The 13,879-nt window shown below is 36.0% G+C and overlaps 2 protein-coding genes across 3 annotated transcripts in view; both read right to left on the bottom strand.

Annotated features, from left to right (window-relative positions):
* RCAN2 (regulator of calcineurin 2) overlaps positions 1 to 13,879 on the bottom strand; it is a 478,595-nt gene that overhangs the window by 335,726 nt on the left and 128,990 nt on the right. The gene's annotated exons all lie outside the window — the stretch shown is intronic.
* Positions 1 to 13,879, bottom strand: part of LOC126952680 (24-hydroxycholesterol 7-alpha-hydroxylase) — a 104,957-nt gene that overhangs the window by 32,830 nt on the left and 58,248 nt on the right. For both annotated transcript variants that reach the window (XM_050787483.1, XM_050787482.1), the window contains exons 9-10: positions 5,572 to 5,667; positions 4,617 to 4,705 (exon numbers count right to left, since the gene is read on the bottom strand). In XM_050787483.1, the coding sequence (XP_050643440.1) occupies positions 4,617 to 4,705; positions 5,572 to 5,667 (185 nt within the window). The remainder of the gene's footprint in view (positions 1 to 4,616; positions 4,706 to 5,571; positions 5,668 to 13,879) is intronic.

Below are 13,879 nucleotides of genomic sequence, written 5' to 3' on the forward strand. Positions count from 1 at the left end.
CTGAATCTTAGGAAGCTGAGCTTTCTTTTATGTTGTTTACTGACTATTCTCATCTAGTCCAAAAGCCTTTTCTAATCGTCCTTCCTCCAAATTCTTATGGCAGTTGTTACATATCTGAGTCTTCTGGCATTTGTCATGTGCCATCTTAAGCTGTTAAGTAGGGCTTGTTTTTCATATTGCTGTCTCATTTCCCCAACCACATTATAACCAATTCAGAAATGTTATGAGTCTTTGACTCTTCCCAGTTTTTAATAAAGTGACTTGGGTAAGAATATAACATCCTCAAGGAAAGGGGCTCCATCTGATTTGTTTTCCATGATAACTGCTAGAACCCTATCCTGATACATAGCACACACTCAGTAAATAGTTATCGAATAAAAGAATAATTGTATTAATACTAGATGCTTCAGAGATGTTTGGTTAAAAACAGTACTACTAAATTACTATTAGATGGTCCTCTGATTTTAATTAATTTTCCAATAGATGTGTGATTTTTCATTAGGAATTCAAGACAAGTCCATGACTTTGTGGCCTAGGACTCCCCAGAATACATGAAAGACCCAAACACACACAAATAGTAAAAATCACACTTTCTATTCCTGAGGAATCCATGCTTCATTTTCACTTCTCAAGTATTGCAGCCTTCCTCTTATTACACCCTCTTCTTATCCAAGCATGCCTTTATAAGCAGATTAATCTTGCCAAAGATCAGGGCTGTTGTTTTATACCGGAGTTTAAGCCTATCAATTTGCACAATGACATAGCCAACCAGGCAGTCTCTTGCGGGAATCAGAACCAAGGAAAATCAAGCTTGTTGGTTTTGGTGTGTGTTCCAGGGGACAGGTATAGCAAGCATATCCCTAAGATCATCAACTCTCAGAGATGCTCACTCAAAGGAGTTGTCCTCTACACTGAAAGTCCTCCGTCTTATTCCTCCATTTAAATAGTATAGTTTAATGTGACACTGTCCACTATAATGAGACTCTTCACTTTACAAGCTACAATTTCTGAACAAGTCTGGTGGTTCATGCTGCTCTTTCCTGTTTGTTTTTCCGAAACAAAACAAAACAAAAACAAATCACCAGACTTCTCCAGTAGTAGAATTACTAGAAAGATTTTCTTCCATGTGCTACAAGGAAGTGCCTAGCAGTGGGATCCTGCTCCAAACCTACTTTCAGAACCCCCACGAATAGGAACAGGAACCACAGTTCTTCCATACTGATTTTTAGTTGTTATCCCATGGCAGCACCGAGTACTTATTGAGTTAAATCAGCACAACCTTCTGTGTTTACTTGTGAGAGGGGTTCTTATACCACCTCAGCGGTTTGAACTCCAACAAGTGACAGCTGCAAGGCCGTAAGAGTGTGTGTTCATGACAAACTTTGATCATCAGCCATATTATGGGCAACTTTCTCTGACTCACTGAGTATTTGGTGCATGAGAAAATAAATTGGCTCCTGGAACACAAATCAAGAATGAGTGCAATTTTCTGGGGATTACAACTAAGGATTTGTGCGATTAAATTTCTAGTGCAAAAAAAATCTATCTTGGTATACATTGTACAAATGAAGTCATTTGCTTTCCTGGGCAATTTTCTATTTTATTTCTCTTTAGAAACAAAACATTTCATGAATTGGCTGTTTAAAATAATTAATAAATGATAAGAAAAAATTAATGACATTTTAAAACAGAAACAGTAGAAAACTAAACTTAATGAGGTTTCTTAAATAGGTCACATGTATTCAACATTTATATTTAACTGGTAGATTTTGGTTAAGTGATATATATTTTGACATACTCGACTTTCAAAGGAAAACTTCAGATCTTGCTCCCAGACTCTCTCTTGTTTCTGATTTCTCTATTTCTACCACCTCTACTAGACACCTGGATTTAAAGCCACAGTCCACCTCAAAGCCTTCTTCTCACCTGACCCACACTTCTAATCATCTTCCAAATCTGGTAGATTCTACTACTCCGTGTCTCACACATAGAATATTAGCATAACCATATAACCTAAGTCACGCTTCACACAAATCCATTCTGCCCAAAACCTTTTAGTTTTTTATTAGTGCCATGTGAGCTGCAAATAAACTCATACATCAGGTATTACGGGGCCTTTTCAATTGGGCCAGTGTACCTTTTCAGTCTTACTTCTCACCACTGCAATCTGGTCCCAGTAACAGTAAAACCATAAGGCCTTAAGCCACACGCCTCTGTGCTTAGTAACCATTTGCTCATTCTGTTGTCTCAAGCTAAAAGATCTTCCGCCACTTTCCCCAGGAAATCTTCTGAGATCATCTTATCCAGACGTATCTTTCTCTTGAAGCTCAGTGTGATGCTTTGGCATCTCTCAACCAGAAATCCTTGCAGTTATTTATTAATTCAATGTCCACTTTGCCCCTACTAAGTTGTTTCTCATGTGGGTTGAGAACATGTCTTACTCATGCCCAAAGCCCCTGTGGTACCCAGAACACTGCCTTGCACAGAGTAAGAGCTCAGCGCACTCTAAAAATATGTAGTTTATGTCTAAAGAAGATACTATTGATTGAGTTGCGGCGTCATGGTTCCCTTTACTATACCAATTACTTTCCAACTCAAAAAGAATGTCTGTTAGCTTCAAAAGCCATCATAGAAGGTAGTAAAAGCCCGTCTTGGAAACAGTAGTCAGTAGGTAATCCTTGATAGTTGGCCCATACTATATACTCCATTGCAAGAGATTTCAGTCGTTGGTTTAAAATACTGCTAGCTCCAGGTCAAGGATGATTATAATAAATTCTTTAGTTGCTATTGGTATATATATACACACACCTATATATAGGTATATATAAATAAAATACAAATAAAGCAAATTAATACCAATATATAGGTGTGTGTGTATGTGTGTATGTGTGTATATATATATAGTGATATAAAGACACCTGAAGAAAAGTAGCATCTATTGTTTTTAGAAGAGCTATTCTTAGGACGTTGACACTTGGTATGTGACAAAAACAAGAAATTTGTTATTGGCTTAAGAACTGCTTCTCTAAAGTGAAAATAATACAAGAGGCAGGATGAGTATGATGGGTTTTTGTTGCTAACATTGTTGTGTGTTATATGATGTCCCTAAAGTAACTGACACTCAATTACAATGTTCAACTTTGGAGTTTTATGGTTGGCATCTCAGTATATGGTGGGTATTCAGCTCTAAACAATGGAACCCTCAACTAAAACTGACTTGAAAAGTAAGGACACTTATTATCTAACATAACAGAAAGTAGACAAGTTCCTCAAAACTGATGAATTCAGCAACAAAATAATATTACCGAGATTTCAGGGATTCAGGCTTCTAATATATTTCTGCTCTGCCATCTACAGACTGCACCATCATATAGCTTATTCCTCTTGAACTTGCTGCTAGTAACATCTGAGGCTGCATGCTTCCTTGTTCATATCCAGTGGGACAGGATGAACGGGGCCTCATCCTGAAGAAGTCTCTCCTTTCACTCTGATTGGCCAGTTTAGCTCAACTCCTACCTCAGGACAAGCAGCTCAGCAAAACGCCAGGTACCCATTTGCTTAGGCTTAGGTTCCTAGAATAATGTCTAAAATGAGGATAGAATTTCCATGATTGGCTAAGACTAATTAATACTATTTTAGGGCAAGCGTAAATTACTACAATCATACTGATACACTAAATACATGAAAAACAGAAGGATGGAATGGATACTGTGGAGCAAGTAATGACTGCAAATATGGGCTCGCATTACTGTTCAAATAGTGAAGATGACTGACTTCAAGAAACTACAATTTTTCAACTATAAAAATTTAATGGATTTTTACATTCATTGAGTGAGATTTTGTCATAAACAGGTACTGACGTTTCCCCTATAGAATCATCCCCAATGAAGAAATGGGATATATTTAATGTAGATTGTAAATTCTATTAAGTCAGGGACCATGTTGGTCTTCCTCAGTGCTCCCTGAAGCTTAGCAGAGGGCCTGGCACAGATGAGATGTTCAAAAGCCTTTTCTTCTTGAACAGATAAAGATAATAATAACTTTCATTAAACAATGGACACTTGCATTAGAACAGGGTATCACACTGTGGAGGAGCACTGAGTGCCAGATTAATTTAACTACATAAGGTATCAAAAGAAAGTTTCACAAACCAACACCATAGACCAAAACCATCTAGTAATCTCCTGCTATGCTCCAAGTCAAAGATGTTCTGTAACCCTAGCAAATATCCATGACAATGTTGTAGTACAAGAAACATAATTCTATCTTTGTTTTTAAAGAAGGTAGTACTCAAATCACTTCCAATTATGTTTGTACGAAAGCTGACAATTTGAACCATAAATGCTGCTTTGATGCGGCATCTGGCAAGTATAAACATCTCTTCTCATGAGATCCTCTATTAGAAGCCACTTTAGATATTCCCACAGAGACACTGCACAGGACCACAGGTCAACCAGACAAATGTGTTCTTCTGGATTTCCCTATAGTTTAAATACACACACACACACACACACACACACACACACACACACACACACACACACAAGTTTTCTCCCTCTGAGCCATCATCTTTCTGCAGACTTTCTGGATAAATGTGGCCCAGCTGTCTCACTGACCTTCCAGGACACTGGAACTTCCCGCTTCCAAATGCCACGAAGCAGTCCAAGAAAGAGTGCTTCTCTAAATTTGCCTTTTTCCAACGTTCCTGTGGGAAGAAAACATTTTTTTTTTTTCCAAATCAGCCTTATATAAATAAGCTTAACTTTATTTCTCTAGGCTAAAAATGACCTTGTACAGCTAATCCTTGCATATAAAGTTGCAGGGTTGTTGGTAATTTTTTCCACCCTGTTATTAATATTAGACATAATTGTGTTTTTGGAACATGAACTTATAAATAAAAAGGTTTTAAAAAAATTCTGTTAAGTGGTAAATGTAAATGATAAGGTAAATCAACCACAGAATTGACCTAAGAAAAGGAAGAATATTTATAATAAGGTCTCAGGCTCCGTCATAAAATTGCTGTTGGTAATAAATTTAGTAATAAGACACTGACATCCCTGCCTGTTGGAAAAAGCTTGGGATGCAGAATGAATGCATCTAGATGCCATTTTTGACAGTTTTACCTAAAGGCAGAGAACAGACTAAATGACCTCTTAACATTCCGTTCAGTCCTGTAACTTTCCAATTCTAAGAAACAGCAGATCACAGTTTTATTTTGCTTTATTTGTATTTTTTGTACTCCTTGGAAACCAATGACAGAGGCAATTGCCTAAAGAACATGAAATAAGTCTTCTATCAAAAATAGGCTTATTTACTTGAACATGCCCTTCTGGTTTGATGTAAAATTTATTTTAAAGTTAGAGAAGTTTATTACAAAAACTTTTCTAACTGATTTGTAAATGTCGCATTGTCTATATTGCAAATCTGTTCTATACTTTGTAGTCAACTTTGTTCTTAGTTACAAGAGAAATATGGGTGCTTAATTACATAGTCCTAATTTATGAATTTACACTCCTGAAATAAAAAGAAATTAAAATTAAATAATAATATATACTGAAAGAGATAACTTACAGGTTTGAACAATTCAGGCTCAGGAAAATACTTTGGATTTCTATGTAGCCAAAACGGAGACAACATCAACAAGTCACCAGAAGGAATGATGTAATTCTATAACAGAAAAATCAGCTCCAAATCATTTTTTGGAAATATGCTTTAAAGAGAGTTTTGGCCACTAAAATTAATGCTACAATTATATTATGGTGAAGATACACATTTTATAATTGATTGTGAGAAAATTTATTTTTAATATCTATATAATTATATAATATCTAACACTAAATATAAAATCTAATAATATAGTATCTATATAATTCTGATTTCCATATACATATATTTGGTTACATAGAGGGAATTATATAATTCTGATTTACATGTACATATATTCAGTTACATAAAAGGAAATACTAGCTAAATGTCAAAAGTTTTGAAACTAGTATAAGTCCATTCTAATGTAGCTTTTGATGTTTGATATTAGGGTTTGTGGCCAGAGTTCTCAAAGACAGAAACTATGGTGGAGCCTCAGGTTATGGAACAGAAAAATCGGACTGTGAGACAGGGACAATGGCCACGCTAGCACTGAGAAGAGGGGCCAAGGATGTCCTGTTCTTGTGGATACTGATGACAGTGTTAGGGCAGGGCAGTGAACTTTTCTTTTGTCAGTCCAGCATCAGTTATTAGGACAGAAAAAAATGAAAAACAACCGGTTAGGAAGACACAGGAGAAGGCAAGTGTTATATATTTTTTGGTCGGGTTTGTGTTTGGGGTCACAGTGCTTGTGGGAATGAGGATAAGCAACGTGTTTCCTCAGGCAGTCTACATTATCCTTCCTGATTTATATGACAACAGGTTTTCATGATCTATAAACTGTACAAAGAACTAAAACCCATTTCACAAAATCTCCCTGTCATCACCACGTTCAGGAACCACAGGACAAAGAGATCTCCCAAGTTTTATAATTGCTAGATAGCTACCAACTTTACTAAGGTGAAGAGATTTCATTAGGTAATTCCCACTGCCCATCATCATAAGCCACACCTATTTAACCTTGTATAATTTTGAAATGTCCTCAAGATATTTGCAAAACACTTACTTTAGGTTTACTTCTCCGAGGCATAAACACCTTACAATTAAAAATACGTCTTCTGCTGGGTCTGGTGGCTCATGCCTGTAATCCTAGCACTTTGGGAGGCCTAGGTGGGAGGATCCTTTGAGCTCAGGAGTTTGAGACCAGCCTAGGCAACATAGGAAGGCCTCGTCTCTACAAAAATAACCCTAAAAATATTAGCTGGGAATGATGGTACACCTATAGTCTCAGCTACCTGGGTGGGTGAGACAGGAGGATTGCTTGAGCCCAGGAGGTTGAGGGCACAGCGAGCTATGATTGTGTCACTATACTCCAGCCTGGGAGACAGAGTGAGATGCTGTCTCAAAGACAAATAAAAATATGTCTTTTACTTGTAGCTGTGAGTGGAATATGGGGTAGGGATGTCATCATTTTTTTAACCCAGGAGAACCCCTGTTGGCTCTAGTGGGAGCTGAGTATTGCTTGAGATTTGGCCATTTCAGAACCAGGAGAGCTGGAAAGACTCAAATCCAAGACTGGAAAGAGAGTGAAGCTTTTGCAGGCACCCTCTTATCATTTTAAAATAGAGAAACTTGTGAGATCCCAATCCTGTCTGTTTGTTTTACTTCTGTTGGAACTGAGGCTAGAGAGGTCATGACTGACTCTGGAATCAGCCACAGAGGGCCGTGATGTGTATCTGAGAGCAGGGTTGGGGGCAGCACAGGGACAGACCTTCAGTCAGGACAACCACAGCCCTTCCCCTTCCCACCGCAAAGTCCTCTTCAGTTGCTGTTGACCCGTGCTCATGACTTGGAGGCTGCTGACTGTTGCAGCCTACAAAGCAGGTTAGCAAAGGGAGGAGAACTTCATACAGGTCCTCAGTAGCAGAATTACCACTAGCAACAGGGAGGAGACAAGAAAGAGGTTCCTGTTGCAGCAGCAGCAACTGTCAGACTGATAAATAGCATGAAGGAATGCTGGAGCTGGTTCGATCAAGAAACCCTCTGAGCAAGCAGACATCATCACACCCAGCCTAAACAGTCCCTATCTTTACTTACATGACAGATGAAGCGAAAGATCTAGAGGGAGACAAGACAGTCGCAGAAGGAGAACACAGATCACTAGCAAAGGGAAGCTACAACTTCTGTGTGTGGCAAGAACTGCATCTCTCAGGTAGACGGAATTGAGCCCGGCCACCGCACCTCACCTGGATGGTGTGAGGCCAAAACAAGCTTCATCTGCTAATCTAGAAGTGGGGTTTTCTTTAAAAAAGGAAGAGAAGGTAGGACTCTGTGTTGTAATTTAAGAAAGGTGCTCAGAGCTAAGTGGGTGCCACCAGGAATGTATAATCTTAAAAAGAAAGGAAGAGTCCAGAGGCAACATATCTATAGCAGGAGGTCTGAAGCACACAGCCTTTTCTCCTAGCTTTTAATCAGAGACTTGGCTGGTGTTTGTGCCAAAAAAATTAAATTAAATTAAATAAACAAAATAAGTATTTTTTAAATTAAAGAGTATATTCTTTCGTATGATAAAAACTGACATCTACAAAAAGTTTGGAAAATTCTGAAAAGTAGAAAAACTAAAAAGGAAAATCCAGAGTTCTGACACCTCAAGACAGTAATTAATTAGTTAGACTTCTTTCCAGTATGCTTACTTAGTAGTAATAGGAGATTTTTTGTTGTTGTTAAACATAGTTTTGATCCTCCTGAATAACCAATTTAATCTTTCTTAACTCACTTAACTTCATAACATGTTTTCCCTTTTTATTGTATATTCATGGTGAATATTTCTTCCTCCAATGACTGTTTAATCTTCCATTGGGTAGATTAAACAATAATTAATGTAATCATTGCCTACTTTTTTTTCTATGGTAAATAGTGCCACCATAAGCACTTTCTTCCACACAGCATTTTTTCACACAGATTCTGTTAACACAGATGTTCACATGACACAGGACATGATATTTTAAGGCTATAAATGCATGTTATTCAACTGTTTCCTCAAATTTTGTAGCAATACATATTTCTTTTTTTTTTTTTTTTCGAGACGGAATCTCGCTCTGCCGCCCAGGCTGGAGTGCCATGGCCGGATCTCGGCTTACTGCAAGCTCCGCCTCCCGGGATCACGCCATTCTCCTGCCTCAGCATCCGGAGTAGCTGGGACTATAGGCGCCCGCCACCACGCCTGGCTAGTTTTTTGTGTTTTTAGTAGAGATGGAGTTTCACCGTGTTAGCCGGGATGGTCTCGATCTCCTGACCTCGTGATCCGCCCACTTCGGCCTCCCAAAGTGCTGGGATTACAGGCGTGAGCCACCGCGCCCGGCCGCAATACATATTTCTAACTATAATTTATGAGAATGTAAGTTTCAGTACCCTTTTATCTGTAATCTGACATTTTTAATGGTTGTTTTAGGTTTACATTTTTATGTTTTTACATTTACATTTTTATGTTTATGTTGAGAGTTTTTCCATTTATTTTATCCTATAAATTCTTATGTTCTGTCCTGATTAACCTATGTGGCACTCACTTACTGACTTTTGTCAGTTCTTTAAATATTAAAATTATTTATAGTTGTGTTGTATATTGATGTTTGCATTATATTCACATTTGAGTTACAATTTTAAAAAATGAGATATTAAATTTTGATATGGTACATTCGAATCTGTTTATCCTCTTTGTGGTTTCATTGATTAATCTTAAAATCAGGCAGCCTTCTTCTTTTTATAAAATAAATACAGTTAATGTTTTAGAAAACCATGCTATTATGTTAGCATGTAAGAGGTTTTTGTTATTTTTAAATGAATCACCAAATTAATATTTTAACAACTTCTCAGTTTAAATTTGAAATATAGCTAATATTGACAGATTTAAAATAGACATAGACAAAAATTCTTTGGGATCTTCAATAATTCTGAAGAGCGTGATGGGATCGTGAAACCAAAAAGTTTGAGAACTTCTACTTTAGAAGTTTAAAAAAAAAACACTTTTAGTCAGTCATCCCAAACCACATATTAACTTCTTCTCTTTACACTGATTTATAAAAAGAGTCACTTATCCTATATTAAATTCTTACGTATAAGGGAGCTAATTTCTTTGTTATCTTTCCAGTTTTTTCTATTGATCTGAACATCTGGTCTGACACCACGATCATAACATTTTAATTCTTTTAGCTTTATAACAGGTTTTAATACCTGTAAAGGATAATTAATATTTCTCAATTACTCATCTTTTCCAATACGTTTTTAAATTACTCTTTTCTGGATATTCTTGAAGATAAACTTTTCTACCAAACATATAAAACCTTGAAAAGAGAATACAGGTAGAAGTTTCAGAGTTTTAGAAAGGTAGCATAATAAAGAGAAAGAAAGAATGCAGTAAATCCAAGAAAGTAGAGAGTGTTTGTCCATTTCAATTCATTCCATTTCCAGGAAAGGGCACACAGGCAAAAATAAACAAAGAGAGCCTGTTCAAACTACCTTAGGGAAGGGTAGTGGGAGAATACTTCTAGTATGCATAGAAAGGAACTTTGACCAGTTGCCCAATAGAGGAGGAAATATGAGCCTCTGTCATTACTCAACATAGATAAGCCCGTGTGAAATGTGTTTTAAAATACAAATTTCTGCGAACATTATCATTAAACTTCAGTTCAGCAAAAACATTCCGCCTGTTTTCGAAAACATATGAATCTTGAAAGAACCACATTGTATGAATTTATACTAAGGAAATAATTAGTAATTATACAACGATTTAGCTAAAAAAATGTTCATCTTCACACTGTTTATAGAGGTGAAAAATTGGAAGCCACATACATATTCAAGAACAGGGACTGGTTTAAAAATGTATACTATATCCATATATTAGATGACTTTGCTACCAATTCAAAATTGTGTAGATGTGTTTTATTAATACAGAAAACTTTTCAGCTGGGCGTGTTGGCTTATGCCTGTAATCCCAGTACTTTGGGAGGCCACGGTGGGCAGATCACCTGAGGTCAGGAGTTCAAGACTAGCCTGACCAACATGGGGAAATCCTGGCTTTATTAAAAATACAAAAATCAACTGGGCATGATGGCACACTCCTGTAATCTCACTACTTGGGAGGTTGAGGTAGGAGAATTGCTTGAACCTGGGAGGCGGTGGTTGCAGTGAGCCAAGATCATGTCCCTGCACTCCAGCATGGGCAACAGAGTGAGACTCCATCTCAAAAAAAAAAAAAAAAAGAAAGAACACCTCTCATAATCTGTTATTTAATAAAATAAAAGCAGGTTACAAAACAATTAGCATAGTACAATTCCAGTTGAATTTCTTTAAATGCATACACCACATGAAAAACATCTGAAATTATAATACCAATATGAACACAGCAATTATCTCTGGCTTAAGGGATTTAAGCAATTTTTAATTTATTCATTTAACTTCTTTTTATGGTCCTGTCCCCTTCTGCTACCTTTTCTTGTTATGGTCTCCTTTTTCCCCACGGTACAAATACCATGTTTTACCTATTTAATAAGAAGAAAAAGTTGTGCCAGTTATTATTTCTAAAGATAAAGTCTCAACTTTGCAGGGAGAACTTTATAGTGATTAGGTTAGGCCTTCTTAGAGGAAAAACTGTGTGTTTATTTATAGAAGAAACAGTAAGTAGAAGAAAAATTTCACCTTTTACAAATACTAAAAAAAATGCTGTGAAAAATAATGAAAGAAAGTCTTAGAACATGCCCAGAAGATGGCAGCCTGTGCATGTTTCTGGGGTTGCCCTCCCATTGAGATAGTCATGACCAGCTGCTAAGGCTTGTAGAAAGCCTGGATATATTTAAGCCTCATGTTCTCTAAAAGAAAGCATGGATGTAAAGAGGTAGAGGTAATAGATTATTAATTTTTAAATAATTTCTTGAATTGTTTTAGATATCTATCCTTTTTTATTAAAAATAATATATATTGTGAAATTCCAAGTTGTTGGTGCTATAAAATAGTTCAGACTTGTAACAGGATTATATGCAGTGAATCATAAGTGTGTTTATGCCTTGTGGCTAGTAATCTACTACTATAATTCAATGTTAATTATTTAAAATGAAGGTATATGTACAAAGACATAAACAATTACCACATTAACATAACCACAAAGTAAAACAATCTAAATTCTGAAGAGTCAAAAATCAATAAATATTTATGCTATCAAGAAAATGGACTATTATGTGACCACTGAAATAAATGTGAAAACTCTCAGATGCATAAAAAGTGAAGAATTAGTGTTAAAAACTTTTAATGACAGATTTACACTGTGCTGAAACTTTGGTTTCTATATTAATGTCATACAAACAGAATATTAGATAGTTGCGGTAGTACATTTAAGAGGTTGTGCGGATGGGGGACTGTGCATGCAAGAGTATACATCTGTGTGCATGTGTTTGAGCACGGGTATCTCTTGTGGCAAAGCTGTCAAAATAAGTAAAATTACTTTTGAAAAACTATAGGAGGTTAATTGCCCCAACAAAAGTTACAACTCCCTTTATAACATAATCCCGACAAAGATAGGAGGTTAAAAGACCGTAGAAGAGCTACTTGTAGGTTGCAGTGAGCTGAGATTGTGCCACTGCACCCATGCCTGGGTGACAGAGTGAGACCCTGTCTCAAAAAAAATTAAAATAAAATAAAAATATATAAAAATATGAACTGTTGAAATCCCACAAAAACTAAATACTCTAATTTACATAAGATCAATTAGATAAATCATGCCTCCTTTGGAAGCAAAAGTTTCAACTTTTACAAAATGTGGATTTTTATCTGTGTTCTATCACAAAATTTCCTTGGTTTGAGTCCAAGCACTCTCAAGCTGCATATAAAAAAGCAAACAATAGCAGAGGACTGACTAAATGTGATCCATCTGGATAATGCAGGCCCTAAGTCAAATCATTTCAAAAAAAAATAATTTGTTATGCCATATTAATTCACAAATATTTAACTGATAAGTCTGCCATGTGCACATACCCTTTCATGGTGCACTTGAGAATTTCCTCCTACTTTGTCCATAGAAAATCCTCTCACCTTCATTCAGCTGCTGGCTCCTAATATAAATTGAGATTATCCAATATATTCCTGTTATCTGTTCCCATATCTGTAATCTGTGGCCTGAAATTGTCTTCCAGCTATGCAAAATAACTTTCTTTGCATACTGAATTCCTTAGCTCATTGGTGCTAAGAAATTCTTGTTGGTTGAATCAGTAGACAAGAGACCATTCAATTCACCCGCCTGATTTAAATAGGATTATATTGATTCTGATACAGAATCAGATGGCCAGAATGATTATTAAAGGGTTATTATGTTTTACATAAAGTACTTGCCATAAGATGAATTTCTATATTAATGTAACATTGCTATACAACTCTTATTAATAACCTGTTCTAGGGTCATTCTGTGCTCAATGGAATTCAAGAAATTACATATTATATGCTATAAAAATTCTAATGACATTTTTACAGAAATAGAAAAAACATATGAAACTACAAAAGACCCTTGAACAAAGAATAAACCTGAATCATCATACTAGTTGACTTCAAAATATACTATAAAGCTACAGTAATCAAAACAGCATGGTACTGCCATAAAACCAGGCACATAGATCAACAGAACAGAATAGAGAGCCCCAGAATAAGTACACACATTATAGTCAATTGAATTTCAACAAAGTTTCCAAGGACATACAATGGAAAATGGACAGTCTTTTCAATAAATGATATTGGGAAAACTGGACATCCACATTTATAAGCATGAAATTAGATCTGTATTTCACTCCATATACAAAAATCAACTGGAATAGATTAAAGACTTGAAAGTAAGATCTGAAACTGTAAACTACCAGAAGAAAACATATGGAAAAAGCCCCCATGACACTGATCTGGACAACAATTTTTTGAGAATATGAACCCAAAAGCACAGGTAACCAAAGCAAAAATAGAAAAATAGGATTACATTAAACTAAAAAGCTTGTGTATAGCCAAAGAAACAATCAACAGAATGAAGATACAACCTAATGGGGGAAAATTTTTGCAAGCCATACATCTGAGAAGAGGTTAATATCCAAAATATACAAGAAATTTAAACAACTCAATAGTAAAAAACAAAAACAAAACAAAAACTGATTTTTAAAAATGGGCAAGGAATCTTAATAGACATTTCTCAAAAGAAGGCATACAAATGACCAACAGGTATAAAAACATGCTCAACATTACTAATCATCAAGAAAATATAAATTAAAAACAC

The sequence above is a fragment of the Macaca thibetana genome, chromosome 4 (genome assembly GCF_024542745.1).
Source record: "Macaca thibetana thibetana isolate TM-01 chromosome 4, ASM2454274v1, whole genome shotgun sequence".
Lineage (NCBI taxonomy): Eukaryota > Metazoa > Chordata > Mammalia > Primates > Cercopithecidae > Macaca > Macaca thibetana.